Source organism: Aotus nancymaae, unplaced genomic scaffold (genome assembly GCF_030222135.1).
Source record: "Aotus nancymaae isolate 86718 unplaced genomic scaffold, 86718_ANA_hifiasm-v0.15.2.pri h1tg000064l_0, whole genome shotgun sequence".
Taxonomy (NCBI): Eukaryota; Metazoa; Chordata; class Mammalia; order Primates; family Aotidae; genus Aotus; species Aotus nancymaae.
Genome location: NW_026988478.1, coordinates 4,330,369 through 4,345,959, shown reverse-complemented (window position 1 = coordinate 4,345,959; position 15,591 = coordinate 4,330,369). Strand labels below are relative to the sequence as shown.

The 15,591-nt window shown below is 44.3% G+C and overlaps 2 protein-coding genes across 4 annotated transcripts in view; one reads left to right on the top strand and one right to left on the bottom strand.

Annotated features, from left to right (window-relative positions):
• Window positions 1-2,916, bottom strand: part of FSD2 (fibronectin type III and SPRY domain containing 2) — a 55,816-nt gene extending 52,900 nt beyond the window's left edge. For both annotated transcript variants that reach the window (XM_012449266.3, XM_012449258.3), the window contains exon 1: window positions 2,800-2,916. The gene's annotated coding sequence lies outside the window, so the exon portion shown is untranslated. The remainder of the gene's footprint in view (window positions 1-2,799) is intronic.
• The window catches only part of WHAMM (WASP homolog associated with actin, golgi membranes and microtubules), an 87,882-nt gene that overhangs the window by 53,806 nt on the left and 18,485 nt on the right, over window positions 1-15,591 (top strand). For both annotated transcript variants that reach the window (XM_064366177.1, XM_012449277.3), the window contains 3 exons: window positions 6,239-8,495; window positions 11,106-11,279; window positions 15,020-15,170. In XM_064366177.1, the coding sequence (XP_064222247.1) occupies window positions 7,902-8,495; window positions 11,106-11,279; window positions 15,020-15,170 (919 nt within the window). In that variant the 5' untranslated portion in view covers window positions 6,239-7,901. The remainder of the gene's footprint in view (window positions 1-6,238; window positions 8,496-11,105; window positions 11,280-15,019; window positions 15,171-15,591) is intronic.

Sequence of the window (15,591 nt, the reverse complement as noted above, 5' to 3'; positions counted from 1 at the left end):
GACTCTACAGTCTGCTGACCGTGCACGGCATGGTTGTTCCTCGTGGGTGTCCCTGCCCAGGACAGCAGCATAGCTTATACAGCATACATTCATTTGCTCAGGCAGAAGTGGTAGGTCTGCATCTCTTGCATTTTGAGGGCTCCATTACTGGCAAGTCCCAATTCCCCTGGGCACCAGGGACCCCCCCAACCCCATGCCATAGCTCTATACTCCCCAAGCAGCCCCACCTTCCCTAGCGGTCACCCTCCGTTCCTTCTGGTCACTCTCAGGGTCTTCCATGTGAGACCTACCCTAGGCCCTGGCTCAGGCTGTCCTGCCTGCTGAGACCTCCCCGCTCTTCCCCATCTCACCACGGCTTCTCAAACCCCTGCTCATCCAACATGGCCCTCTATGAAGGCCACTGCATTGCTACTATCCATGAATGATAGCGTGACATTCACCCCCTCCAGCACCAAGCCAGAGACCAGATGCTCATCCTTGACATCCCCAATCTAATCATTAACCAGTTAATCCTGATTCTGACTCTACCTCTAATCTCTAGGTAATATCATCTCTTTTCCTGTCCCCCATCCTTCCTCCCCAAGAACACTGCCCTCTGGGTTCAGACAGTCTTATGTTTGCATTCTGTTTCTGCCACATCCTAGAAGTATGGCTTCAGGAGAATCATCTCTCTAGGCCTCACTTTCATGGACCATAAAACAGCTCTATTCACAGTGTCTACCTCATAAGGTTGGTATTTAGATGAAGTAACATAACGTACTTTATGCATAGTATGTGGCTTAAAGTAAGCCCTCAGTAAGTGTTAGCTGCTCTGATGGTGGTTGTTCTTACTATCACTATCATTATTTGACCTTAGCGTCTCCCACCTGGGCTAGAAGCCTTCTACCTGGTCACTCATGGAGAGTGAGGACAAGGGATGGAAAATGAAGGCTTACAGTGGCCACACCAGTGTGGAATCATCCGTGGCCACTGTGGGAATATGTGTCCCTTGAAAAGAGCCGATGACGAAAGAAGGCACTAAAGCAGAACAGCCTCATAATGGCACAGACACCAGCTATGAGATCATTCCTCTCCCTATAGCAAGCTTCCAAGGGGCCCAGGCAGAGATGTTGTACTCTAGGGATGGAGGTCCCTTGGGGAGCATCTAATTCAATTTCCTGATTTTATTCAGGAGGTCATGGATGTTTAAAAAAAAATTCCTGATTTCAGGATGGCAAAATAAGTTCCTCTGAGGATAAAGTGCTTGCTTATAGCCAATTTTTTTACAAAAATATATCTGGGCTACTCTGTATTTAGCCCTGTGCTTGAATCCAAGCTCTTAACTGACACACAACCAGTCAGGTGAAGAGCTTGGAGTCGAACCCAGGTTTCCACTAAATCACAGTATCTACAGACAGAGGAGCAGCCCACTAAAAATAATGCTTACATTCGCATGTGCTACCCAAAGGGAGATAGCCAGCATTCTGTCTGACCAGTAAATCATGAGAAATTCTTTTAACTAGAAGCTAGAATGTGAAGCACAAGTTGAACTGTCAGAAAAACACAAGCAAGAAGACTGGAAAACACTTAGTGCAAATACAGATAAGAACACGTGCTTTCAAGCTGGCACTTGCCCTTTGAACATACACACAAACTGGTCTCAACACAAACTGGCTCAGTGTCAAAGAAGGAATTTTGCAACATACCCTACAGTTAACACTCACTTTTTCCCTCAACACTTGGACTCATTCTTAGCAGAATCAGAATCTGGGGAGAAAGGAACATTGACAATAAATTATCATTTTATAAATGGTGAAACTAAAGCTTGGAGAAGTAAAGTGATAAGTCACAGTCCATTATGAATGTTTTGGCTGGATAGCCTTGCCTCTGTGCCATAGGGCAGCACTTAAAAAAATAAAAAAGATGTTTGCCTAAGGCTTATATGGGAGGTGTGTCCCTGCACGTTACTTAGAAAAGTCTCCCCAGAATGTTTTTTTTCTTTCTTTCTTTTTTAGAGACAGGGTCTAGCTATGTCACCCAGACTAATCTTGAACTCCTGGGCTCAAGCAATCTGCCACCTCACTTGGTTTGTTTATTAACCGTTTATTGGTCCTGAGCACATCTACTGAATCTACTGAACCCTGTGAATTCTCTTCCCAGAAGTGATCCCATAAGGGGCGGGACATAATTTTGTATTTAATTTTAGCTCATCCATGCAGCCCTTGGCAATTCCCCAGCTACAGCGAAAGAAAACTTGCCTTAAAGTGTTACAGTGATATGAAATGATTCAAATCAGCTTTATAGACACTGCCCAAACCTGAAAACTTTCTACAGGAGGAGGCTGTATGCATAACAAGTGAAAAACAATTACAATGCTGTTTTTAAGTATTTGAATCAAAGCATGAAGTAATTATTTGTCAGCATGTACCTGCAGATTAAGTAAAATGTATTTACAACATAATACTATAGCCAGATGATATTCAACACCTAGGTTTCCAAACTGTTCTAGCAAATAGGTCTAACAAATGGGCCCCTGCATGACAGATATCCTAAAGATACATTACAAGAATCACCAGCCCCTCTCTACTTTCATCAGAGCCACTCCCATCCTGTCCCAACATCACATTCAGTTAATGCGAATTCTTACTTGAAGAAGGCACAGAAAACATTTGCACTGTTTATTGTAATTTAAACATCTGCAATTTACCATGATATCTTTTCCCACCTAAAGGAAAGATATTACATTAATATTGCAGCATTAAGCTTGAGTTTCTAATAATGTAATTTGCATTAGAAGAATATGACGACCCCAAAACTTGCCTGCTAAGCATCCATAAATGCTTCCTTTAACTCAGAGGACCTGGAGTTCTGCTAGAAAATTGAATCTGTGTTCAGCAGGCTTTCCTTCCTGGTGACCTCTGCATGCCCCGCAGGCTATCCCTGCCTATTATACACCAGAGTTCCGCAGGTGGGGCACCGAGGCTGGATGGTAACATGAGCTGGCTCCAGCCACAAATAGCAACAGGCCTGCCATGAGTGAAGGTCCAAATATAGACCTGCTGTGGCTGAGCTGCCACTTCTCACTACTCAGGTGTCACCAGGAGAGGTCACATGCTGTGCTCTGAGTTACTTCCTTAGCTGTGGGGGGTTTGAGACTTGTGGCTCTACTATGGGTCTCAGATGGCTGGTCATGTGGTGACGGGTGGGGACTGTCACAGCAAGGCCAGGAAGGAGATTCTTGAGAGCCCTTGGGCTGCGTGCCTTCCACCAGGGCTTTCCCGGGGTCTTCTTCCAAAGTGTTCTGGGTAAGCCCCGCTCTGAAGGCAATCGAATGCAGCTTTACCTTTCCCTCCCAACTTTCCTTTAGTGTACTCCAGGTGGGAATTATTCTCCTCTTTGGATGAAAATCCAGCAGACCCAATGACTTTCTTCTTCCTCTTAGGCGACACACAGTTTTAAAATCGCTTGAAGTCAGCATCTCAAATTCAGGAATTGAATGTCCGGGTCAATATGTTAATCAACAAGCCAAATGTGGTTTAGCCAGAGTCAAATCTTCTCCCTTCCCAGAGTGGGCCTCTTTAGCAGGAAGCCTGCACTGGGAAAAGAAGCATGGGGTTGGCCTCTCCTCCCCACTGTCCTCCTGGAGCTGCTGGTTTAGAAGCCAGGGCGGGAGGGCTGAAGCCATAAGATGTCTCCTATTTGAGTAGACATCACAGTGGGTACTGACCTCAGGCTCTCTGGGCCTGGAGTATGCTTAGCTCTGACTCTCTCTCATGGAGAGTCTCTGGAGATTCCCATTATGGGGCCAGGATTCCCATCATTTGATTCTCCCTGCTTGATTGAAGCTATTCCCATCACTGGAGCCTGGGAGTTTGAGACCAGCCTTGGCAACATGGTGAAACCCCCATAGCCACAAATAAAAAATTAGCCAGACGCGTTGGTGCATGACTGTAGTCCCAGCTGCTTGGGAGGCTGAGGAGGGAGGACTGCTTGAGCCTGAGAGGTCGAGGCTGCAGTGAACCCTGATGACACCACTGCAATTCAGCCTGGTGACAGAGCAAGACCCTGTCTCAAAAATTAAAAATAATCATGTGGAGCTAGCTATGGCAGTTCATGACTATAGTCCCAGCTGCTTGAGAGGCTAAGGCAGGAGGACCACTTGAGCCTAGTAGTTTGAGGCTGCAGTGAGCTGTGATTTTGTCACTGTCACTCCAGTCTGGTGACAGAGACCCTACCTCTTAAAAAACATAATACTAGTGATAATGTGGATGCCTGTTTTGTAAGTGTAGAAAATGCCACAAGATATTTTTAAGTGGGCTGTGCCTGTAAAGTTGATTTGAACTCCTTCGTATCACTGTATAGCTAATGCTTTAAAGCAAGTTTTCTTTAGCTATGGCTCAGGAATTGCCAGGGGCTGCATGAATGAGTTTCTAAAATTATATGCAAAATTATGTTTGCGCTTTTATGGAATCACTTCTGGGAAAAGAACTCACAGGTTTCAATAGATTCTCAGAGGTGCTCATAAACCATAAAGGTTGAAAAACATGTCGGGGGGACTTTTCCAATTAAAGCACAGGACATACTTTCCATATAAGCCTTAAGCAAACATTTTTTAAAAACATTGCTACAGTATGACATAGAGATGGGACTGTCCAGCTAATACATTCCTTATGGACTGTGATTGATTATTCCTCTAAGCTTTAGTTTCATCATTTGTAAAATGACAATTTATTATCAATGTTCCTTTCTCCCCAAATTCTGATTCTGTTAAGAAATGGAAAGTGTCTAGGTGTTGAGGAAAAAAGTGAGTGTTAAGTGTGGAGTGTGTTGCAAATTCCTACTTTGATGCTGAGCCCACAGACCAGTATATTAGCATATTAACAGTATAATCTCTCTCTCTCTCTGTCTCTCTCTGTGTCTCTCTCTCTCTCTCTCTCTCTCTCACACACACACACACACAGAGTAATAGAGTTGTTCAGAGAAACAGAACCAATAGAATGTATACCTATATGGAAGCAGATTTATCGTAAGGAATTGACTCATGTAATTATGAAGACCAAAAAGTCCAAAGATCTGCAGTCAGCAAGTGGAAGATCCAAGAGAGCCACTGGTGTGGTTCTAGTCCAAAGGCCAGCAGGCTCAATACCCTGGAGAGCTAATGTCTCCATCTGAGTTGGAAGGCAGGGAAAAACCCATATCCCCACTTGAAGGCAGTTAGGCAGGAAGAATTCCTTGTTATTCAAGCTTTTTGTTCTATTCAGACCTTCAATTGATTGGATGAGGCCCACTCACATTAGGGAGGGCAACCAGCTTTACTCAGTCTCCTGACTCAAAGGTTAACCTCATCCAGAAACACACACCCAGAATAATGTGAATAATGTTTGACCAAATACCTGGGCATCCTGGTGGCCCAATCAAATTGACACATAAAATTAACCATCATACATATACATTCATATACTATAGACAGTTTATATTCCCCCAAAATTCCCATGTTGAAACCAAATCTCCAACATGATGGTATTTGGAAACGTGGCCTTTGGGAGGTGATTTGATCATGAAGGCAAGCCCTCATGAATACAATTAGTGCCATTACACTGGCGGTCCCTGAGAGCTGTGCCATGTGAAGATGCAGTAAGAATACAGGTATCGAACTATGAGAAATAAATGTTTGTTGTTCATAAGCTACCCAGTCTATGGTATTCTGTCCTAGCAGCCTGAATGGACTAAGATATATATTAATATATAGAAAGAGGAGACTTTTTTTTTTCTTTTTTTTTTTTTTTTGAGACAGAGTCTCACTGTTTCACTCAGGCTGGAGTGCTGTGGCACAACCTCGGCTCACTGTAACCTCTCCGTCCTGGGTTCAAGCAATTCTTGTGCCTCAGCCTCCTTAGTAGTTGGAAGTATAGGGCATGCAGCATGCCTGGATAATTTGTGTGTGTGTGTGTGTGTATTTTTAGTAGAGACAGGGTTTGGGCATGTTGGCCAGTCTGGTCTCGAACTCCTGACCTCAAGTGATCTTCCCACCTCAGCTTCCAATAGTGCTGGGATTAGAGGTGTGAACCACTGCACCCGGCCACCCACCACACTTTCATAATTAGAAAGACTGGCAATTTCCTCTTGAAAAACAAATAGATTAGAAAACTAGTAGAAGTGGTTACAAAGTATAAAACAGATAGTAAAATGATACAATGTGAGGAATATACAGGAAAGATATTTAAAACAGACTTTTTGTTTGTTTGTTTGTTTGAGACAGAGTTTTTCTCTGCTGCCCAAGCTACGGTGCAGTGACACGATCTCCGCTCGCTGCAGACTCCGCCTCCTGGGCTCCAGCGATTCTCCTGCTTGTTTACCCTTGGGGATAACAGCAAGTACAAAATCTGATTCCAAAATCTGGACTCTATTTCTCAGTTGACGCTGTACATTTCCCAGGCAGAGACGAGGGCCATCTTGGTCCTTATTGCATGAACAGATCCAGCTCCACCCTGACATGGAAACTGGATTTCCTGATATCTCCTTAAACGGGACTGCAGTAGCCAGGTGGTCACGTTGAGCCTGAGTTTTGGGATATCTAAATTTGTCTGGGCCTCTGTTTCCTTAACTCTAAAGTTGTTGAGAAACGTTAAGTTTATGAATATTGATGTTGAGAAATGTTAAGTTTATGAATGCTGAGTGTATGACAGAATATATTGTTTGCTAGGAAGAACGATGGCAAGGAAAACCAGCGCCCCCCCACCCAAGTAGAAAACTACTTGGGGCATTCCAAAATGTCAGGACAATGTATAAATATCACACACCGGTTAAAACAATTCTTTAAGGTAGCTGACCCCATGGCTCAGCTCCCTCGTGCCCCCGTGGCTCCCTCGTGGAGAATACTTTTTAGGTTGTTTGTGATCAGTGGTAAGTGGCACCAGCTGCCTACTTGGCGTGTTTTGTGTTATGAGAAAACACAGAACACCTGTTTGTTAATAGTGAGCACCTGTTCAGGGAGAATAAATGCATGGGTCAGCGTCTCCTCGGGGCCTTCAGTCCGGAATGCTGTCGGCCCTTGAGGCTCTCAGCTCAGAAGGCTGTTGGCCACCGCCCTCCCCTCGCCCCCGTAGGCCCACTTTGCTGTTCCATCTGGGTGTCTGCCTCTCATTTCCTTCAGCGCTGCCTGGGTGGGGGTCTCTATGGCCGAGCTGGTACTTGGTATAAAGTGAAGAGTTGGAATGCAGATTGTATTTAAACACCCTGGCTGGGAGCTGTGGTGCCCTGAATTCTCCCTCTTACTCCATCCTCTCGATACTGGCACACAGCCGACACTCAGTAAAAGTTTGTTGAGTTGACAAAAGTAAATTTGTGGCTTCTGTCCAGTACCTGGCACTTAGAAGCCCTCAATAAATGACTATCAAGTTTGTTTCATCTCCCCAGCACATTTGTGACGTTCTTGAGGGCGGGAACCATGTACTTAATAGGGCCCTTATGACAGAAGAGGAAATCAGCTTGGTCCCTGTTCATAGAAGTTCATAGTTTAGTGTGGGAGACTAAGATAATAACTCGACCATTTAACGACATTTTTCCAACGTCCGCATGTATTGGGTGGAAAAAGGTGAGCCAAGAGTTTTATTTCCCAGACTCCGGACCAGGTTGCGAGATGATTGACGTCCGAGGGAGACCTTCTCACCTTTTCATTGGTTGTCGCTGACCCGCCCTTCTATCACCCAACCAATCCCGGACGGATGCCTCATTTAAGCCCCGCCTCCGGCAATCAGCCAATCAGAAGTGCCGGGGACCGGGGCGCTGATGGGACGCTGACGCGGTTTCGATTCCAGCGAAAAATGCCTCAGCTCGGACTATCTCGTGACAGGGGGTGCGAGGAGGACAGCCCCACGGCCGTCGAGCCCTAGAGCCGCTGCCGCCAACTGCCACCGACTGTCATGGAGGACGAGCAGCCTGACAGCCTGGAGGGCTGGGTGCCGGTCCGGGAGGGCCTCTTCGCCGAGCCCGAGCGGCACCGACTGCGCTTCCTGGTGGCCTGGAACGGCGCGGAGGGCAAGTTCGCTGTGACTTGTCACGACCGCACTGAGCAGCGGCGGTGGCGGCGCGAGGGGGCCCAGCCCGAGCCCGAGGCCGCCATGTCCCCCCCAAGCTGGGCCGGCCTGCTCTCGGCCGCGGGGTTCCGCGGCGCGCACCGGCAGCTGGCGGCGCTATGGCCGCCTCTAGAGCGCTGCTTCCCGCGGCTGCCACCGGAGCTGGATGTAGGCGGCGGCGGCGGGGCCTGGGGCCTAGGGCTCGGGCTGTGGGCGCTGCTGTGGCCGGCGCGCGCGGGACCCGGAGAGGCGGCGCTGCGGGACTTGTGCGGACAGCTGGAGCGCTACCTGGGCGCGGCGGCAGACGGCTGCGGTGGCGCCACCGTGCGCGATGCGCTCTTCCCGGCTGAGGGCGGCGCGGCAGACTGCGAGAGCCTGCGCGAGTTCCGGGAGCGAGCCCTGCGCGCGCGGTGGGCCGAGGCGGACGCGCGACTGCGCCTGGTAAGCGAGGCCGGGCCTAGTCCGCGCTTCCTAGGCTTGGGACCCTGTAGGAGGCTCCCCGGGCGCCGAGAGCCCGGGCTGACCGCTGACGAGGAGGAACCGGCGGGTGGAGAAGGCCGCGGGCTCCGCGGTGCGAAACGGAAGGGAGCTCCGGGAGGGCCTGCAGAGAGGACGAGCGAAGTTAGAGCCGAGTGTACTTGCGGCTGGGAGCTGGGCTAGGCTCCCAACCTTTGCCCTGGAGATGCTGGCAGAGCAGGGTGTTGTAACGGGAAATGCCAGAAATATTGCAAGCAAAACTGTAAACAACCCATCCACGTAAGAAAGAATAACACGGGCTAAATGTAAGCAATTCCAAGTCTGTGTATGAGGGAACGTCACAAACGGGATAAAATGGTTTAATGGAAGAAATGGCTCTTAGGAGATAGGGTATTTTGTTTTGTTTAAGTAATAAAGACCTGGTCAAATGGAAAGCCGGCAGAATGTGAACTTTAGTCATCAGTTTGGAATAACCTCAGGAGTGCTGCTTGAAAGAGGTAGTTTGAGAAGGAGTTATTGAGTGGTACACCTACCGAACCTAAGGGGAAGGGGAAGTACAAGTTCATAGAAGGGTTTAGGAGAAAATATGCCTTCTAAATCCACACCCACAGGTTACTAAGGAGAGCCAGGCTGGTGTGCGGTGGCACGATCTTGGCTTACTGCTGTTATTAACCCGAATGATTTTTTTTCTGTGCATTATTTTAAGGAAGGGAAGGTGAAGAGAAGAGTTCAGCTACATTTCAAAATCTTAATTATATCCTGCTAACTAAATATAGAATAAGCTTTCTAAATTAAAATGGTTTTATAAAAGGAGCTCGTTGGTGGGGTCATTTTTGTACTGTGGGTTTTTTTTTTTTTTTTTTAAGTGTGGGTTTTATGTGTAAATATCTACAACCCACTTCTCGTGTTGATTTCACTTTAGAATATGAGGAAACTACAGGAGAGTTCCAGACCAGTCAGCTTTTGATCTTCAACTTTATCATTTTCACCTTAAGATACAGGAAACCACAGGGGGTTTCAAAAATGATATTATTTTGTATCAAACTTGTTTTTTACACACTTGGTTTCTCAGAGATAGGTGGTTTCTCCTTAAAATCGAACATTTGTATGATGTATTTACTGTAGTTACTATCAGAATAGTTATAGTTTTCCGAAATTTCACTCTGAGGTACTGTAGCACGAATGTAGTTCATACTGTTGAGGTAGCTGTTCACATTAGAGTAGTTCACTTATTTACCTGGAACTTAAAAATGGGGGGTTGGGAGGGGAAGCTTAAATTCAAATCACGTCCAAGTAATTTTAACATTTACTTTATATTTTGAATAGAAAAGCAATTGATTCTAGAATTAGACCAATTGCTAGTGTCGCTAGGATATATAAAATGAAGCTGAATGTCTTAACTCTGGAATTTTTCTGGATAGTCTAAGAGATAAGGCTGAAATGTATCACTTGCCTTAAGTTTACTTTTGCATGTGTGTTTTAATTTTGTTCAGTGAGGCTGCCACTTAAAAACCCATAATATTACCTGGATAAAAAAACTACAGCTGAAAGTACATCACTTTATCCTTAATCGGAAGGATGGAAATAGAATTTAAGAATGTATTGGTTGAAAAAGAAAATCTATTGATTTCTCTTCTTAGGGGAGTAAGATAATTTCCTACCAAATGAGTCCACCTAGCTTATACACTGTTCAGTTTATTTTCCATCTTGCTGCAGAAGCAGTAGCCAGCAGAGACTGGAACCACAGTTTAGGCTCTGTAAATGAGTTGACTGCTAAGGGCTTTGTGGGAATATTAACCTGGGGCATTAAGAGAACCAACATGCTGAAGTACTTAGAGACAGCTCTGGAATGTTTTATGAGCTTTTGAAAAAGGAATACAGCCTTGAAAACCTTTACAGTAAGAAAAGTCAAATGAAAAAATATCCACAACCCCAAACCTTCTATTGGGTCCTTTTCTCTGCATACTTAGTGCATAGTTGAGATTAAATTTTGCACGCTGCCTCTCCCATTTAGTATTATAAAAGGCTCCATACTTTTTTTTTTTTTTTTGAGATGGAGTTTCACTCTTGTTGCCCAGGCTAGAGTACAATGGCACTATCTCTGCTCACCATAACCTCAGCTTCCTGGATTCAAGCAGTTCTCCTGCCTCAGCCTCCCAAGTAGCTGGGATTACAGGCATGTGCCACCACACCCAGCTAATTTTGTATTTTTAGTAGAGACGGAGTTTCTGCATGTTGGTCATGCTGGTCTTGAACTCCCATCCTCAGGTGATCTGCCTGCCTTGGTCTCCCAAAGTGCTGAGATTACAGGCATGAGCCACCGCACCCAGCCAAAAGTCTCCATATTATCAAACAATCTTCAAAAGCAGAGTGCTGAATGACTACAGTAATAATAATCTGCCATGGATATATCATAATTTACTTAACCATTCTTGTTTTATTGGGCATATTTGATGGAGATAACATTTTAATATTTAATATTTCAAAGTAATGTATTAAAAATTGAGAACATGGTTTATTTGTTGGGTATGTATGATCTTAAATGTATGAGCTTTATTCACATTTGCTTTCTAGGTTCTTCAAGGACACACAAAAGCCAACACCATGGTAGCATTAATGAAAGTTTACCAAGAGGAAGATGAAGCGTACCAGGAATTAGTTACTGTGGCAACCACATTCTTCCAATATTTATTGCAGCCATTGAGGGCTATGAGAGAAGTTGCAACTTTATGTAAGCTTGATATTTTGGTATGTTTTTTTTTTTAATCAGATTTACCATTTGTCATGTCCTTAGTTACACTTAATGTTCAATCTCTGTACTTTGTTGGGTTCACCCTTATGTTTATTTACTTATTTATTGATAGAGATGAGGTTTTGCCATTTTGCTCAGGCTGGTCTCGAACTCTGGAGCTCAAGCAGTTTACTTTAGCCTCCCAAGTGCTAGAATTACAGGCGTGGGCCATTATGCTCAGTTCACCCTTATGTTTAAATATTGAATTTATATTTTAAATTGATAGAAAATGAAGACATTTATGTTGGTCATCTTAAGATTCCTACAGATTTGAAAGTTAAATGTTTTTTCTACCAATGAATTTCTTTTCTTTTTTCTTTTTTTTTTTTTTTTGAGACAGGGTCTCCCTCTGTCAGCTAGGCTGGAGTGCAGTGGCATGATCTTGGCTCACTGAAACTTCTTTCTGGGTTCAAGCGATTCTCCTGCCTCAGCCTCCCAAGTAGCTGGGATTACAGGTGTGCACCACCACAACCAGCTAATTTTTTTTTGTATTTTTAGTAGAGTTAGGGTTTCACCATGTTGGCCAGGCTGGTCTTGAACTCCTGACCTTGTTGGGAACCAGCCCAACCCTGTACGTGGGTGTCCTTAGTCCCAGCGCTGATGAGGGATTGGGAAAAGGAAATAAAGACAGAGACACGAGAGTAGAATTTACAGCATGGGTCCAGGGGACTAATGGCCCCGGAGCTCTGGGCTCCAAACTCTTATTATGTGTATAATCTCATTGATATTGTTGGAGTGGAAAGGGAGGGTAAAGGAGTAAGTCAGATAGCTGGCTGGAGAGCATTTGAGATCCTTCTAAGATATGCTAAACTAGTACTCTGAGTTTATCACGGTGTGGCTGCATCAGAAGCTGGGATGAGGAGCTACCCTGTCTGACTACTCCCAATGCATCAAGGGGCTTTTATGTCGTGAGCATTGAAGACATAGAACAATTAAAATCACCCATATTCTGAGAACCTAGGCAGATCCTGAGGTGTTCCTTGATCTCTGCCCTGCAAGGCTTTTCTCCTCCTTGCCAGCTCCCTTCTGCAAAGACCCTCCCAGATCTTGTGGGAGAGGTTGCCTTCCTTCTCAGAGATCTTTGCATAAGGCCTCTTTACCAGGCCTTTATACAGTCTCCGTGTTGAGAAGGCATTTGTGGGACCAGAGCAGTATTCCCTGCTCTGCAACCACCCCGAGGTGTTCCCTGGTGTTACTGCGCTCTCGGATGGTCTTTACTTTAGGCCTCCTGTTGCCGCTTGATTTCTAATTAAGCACACCAATAATGTAGTTCAGTGTATAAACTTCAGTGTACTCTGAGCCAAACAAGCTTATAACTATGGCTAGAATTAACATAGGTCTCCCCCTGGCCATCTTGACCCACAGACCTCAAGTGATCCACACACTCCCTCAAGCCTCCCAAAATGCTGGAACTGTTCCCGTCATGATGAATTGTTTTTGATGTGATGTTTATTTGCTTCAGCTTGTTTTCCTCTAAGGGCTCATACAGATTTCTTAAAATAGCATGAAAATTTAAATAGCGGGACCCTAGATTGTAATTCAGTAACTTAAATTTTAGTAAATGCTGTTACTGTTCTTGCTTCATTGAGCCATCAGATAACCTTGTCACACCATTCAGAAAAGGCATTCTTATTCCAGTGTTATAATGAATCGAGTCCAGAGGAGTTAAATATTGCACCTTGGGTCTCAACAACTGGAATCAGAAGACACCTAAGAGGTCTTTTGATCTCTGCCTCCTGCACTGGGCCATCTTTCCATGTATAATCTCATGACCCCTGCCAGATGATTGTACTATAAAAATGGTATCACATTTAGATGAAACTTATGCCACTCTAACCTGTGGATAAAGTTGTTCTGTTCATTATTTTGAAAGTCTATTATTTGGAGAGTCTATTTCTTGCATATATTTTTCCTTTAAGTAACAGCTGTTTTAAGATGGCATTCACAGACCATATATATACACATACACACACATATATATACATATACATATAAAGTGTATGATTCAGTGATTTTTAGTATATTCAAAGTTGTGCAATGATCATTATGTAATATCGGAACATTTTCACCCCCAAAAGAAACCTTGTACCCATTAGTCACTCCCAGCCCTGGGAACCCACCAATCTACTTTCTGTCTCTGAGGATTTCCCTGCTCTGGACATACCAACAGCATGTCTTGAAGACATAGTTATTCCATGTTGTACCAAAAAGCAGGATTTCATTTCCTTTTATTGCTGAGTAATATTCATTGTATGGATATATCACATTTTGTGTGGTTTTTTTTTTTGTGTGTGTGTGTGTGTGTGTGTTGAGATGGAGTCTTGCTCGCCCAGGCTGGAGTGCAGTGGTGTGATCTCGGCTCACTGCAACCTCCACCTCCCGGGTTCAAATGATTCTTCTGCTTCAGTCTCCCAAGTAGCTGGGACTACAGGCGTGCGCCACCACACCCGGCTAGCTATATGACATTTTATTCATCAGTTGATGGGCATTTGGGTTGTTTCCACTTTTTGGCTATTATGAATAATGCTGCTATGAATGTTTGTGTGTAAGTTTCTGTGTAGACATACGTTTTCAATGCTATTGTGTACGTACTGAGGAGTAGGATTGCTGGATCATATGATTGATTACTCAATGTTTAACATTTTGAAAGACTGTCAGATGGTTTTTCAAAGTGGGTGCATCATTTTATAATCCCAAAAGCAGTAAACGAGGGTTCCAATTTGTCCACATTATCACCAACACTTGTTGTAGTCTGTTTTTTGGTTACAGCCATCCTAGTGGGTATCTTGTTATAGTTTTGATTTGTAATTCCCTGTCGGCTAACTTACACATATTTCTTATGATTTGTAGAAGAAAAATTGCATATTGGATGACATAGCAGTACATGTCTTAGTTCAGGCTGCTATAACAAAGTACCAGAGATAGGGTGGCTTATAAACAACAAAACTCTTTCTCACAGTTCTGGAGGCTGGGAAGTCTAAGATCAAGTGCTGGCAGATCCAGCTTCTTGTGAGGGCTAGTTTCTTAATTTCTAGATGACAGTCTTGCTGTGTCTTCACATGGTGAAGAGCAGAGAGAGGGATCCTTTGTCTCCTTTTTATAAGGGCATTAATCCCATTCTTGAGGGCTCTACCCTCATGACCTAATTACCTTCCGAAGGTCCCATCTTCAAATACCATCACACTGGGGACTAAGGCTTCATAGGCATTTTGGGGGGACCCAAACATTCAGTTCAATGTCAGTACATGTTATAAGCATGAATATATACAGAAACTACTATGTTTTAGGTGATTATATTACATATCCTTAAAAGAAACCATAACAACAGCTAACACTTAAGTGCTGTTTCAGGCCCTATGCTGAGTGCTTGACAACACAGATCACTCATTTAAACAATTGTGTATTATAATAGAGAGAAACATAATTTTACAACATTCTTCTCCAGAAAAAGTTATTCTAGGCATGGAAAGTGAAAGTAAGTTTTTTTCCTTTATGCCCCAGAGTGTCTTTTTTTGTCTTCCAGGTGGTCCTCAGCTTAGGGCCGTATTCATACTCAGTAAGGGACTGATGAATGAATGAAAATTTGACTAAGTAGTAGTGTAGTTAAATTAATCCATGTGACCAGTTTCCTTTCAGTTTCCTAATGGGTCACATAACTATTAGCTCTTACTAAGACAAATTTCCCTTCTGTCTGTAGAAGTCCTTGGATGAGGATGACCTAGGCCCTAGAAGGGTAATTGCCCTGGAGAAAGAAGCCGAAGAATGGAGCAGACGGGCTGAAGAAGCTGTCGTCTCTATTCAAGATGTCACAGTGAATTATTTCAAGGAGACAGTAAAAGCATTAGCAGGTGATAATTTAAAAAATGCTTTACAAAGATACACGTAATTGTCATTTTAAGCACCAGGCACTGTTTTCTAAGTACTAAGAATTTGGTGTCAAGCATTAAGAGACATTGTAGAGTCTGGTGAAGGGAGAGAAATCTTAATTATTCACTGAAGCACATGCAAAATGGCAGTGACGACAAATGTCACAAAGAAGAGACATATGGGGCTCTGAGAGTCTGTGAGAGAAACTGGGCTTGATCAGGGCGGTCATTGAAGGCCTCTGAGAAGTGGCGCTTGCCCCAGTATCTGAAGAGTAAATAGAAGTTGAGATGACAGAAAAAGTAAGGAGTGTTCCAGGCAGAAGGGGATAGCACTGGCAAAGGTCCCCTGGCTTGAGGGAAGTTGGCAAATAGGAGCTTAAAGATAACCTGCAGGGCTGGATCG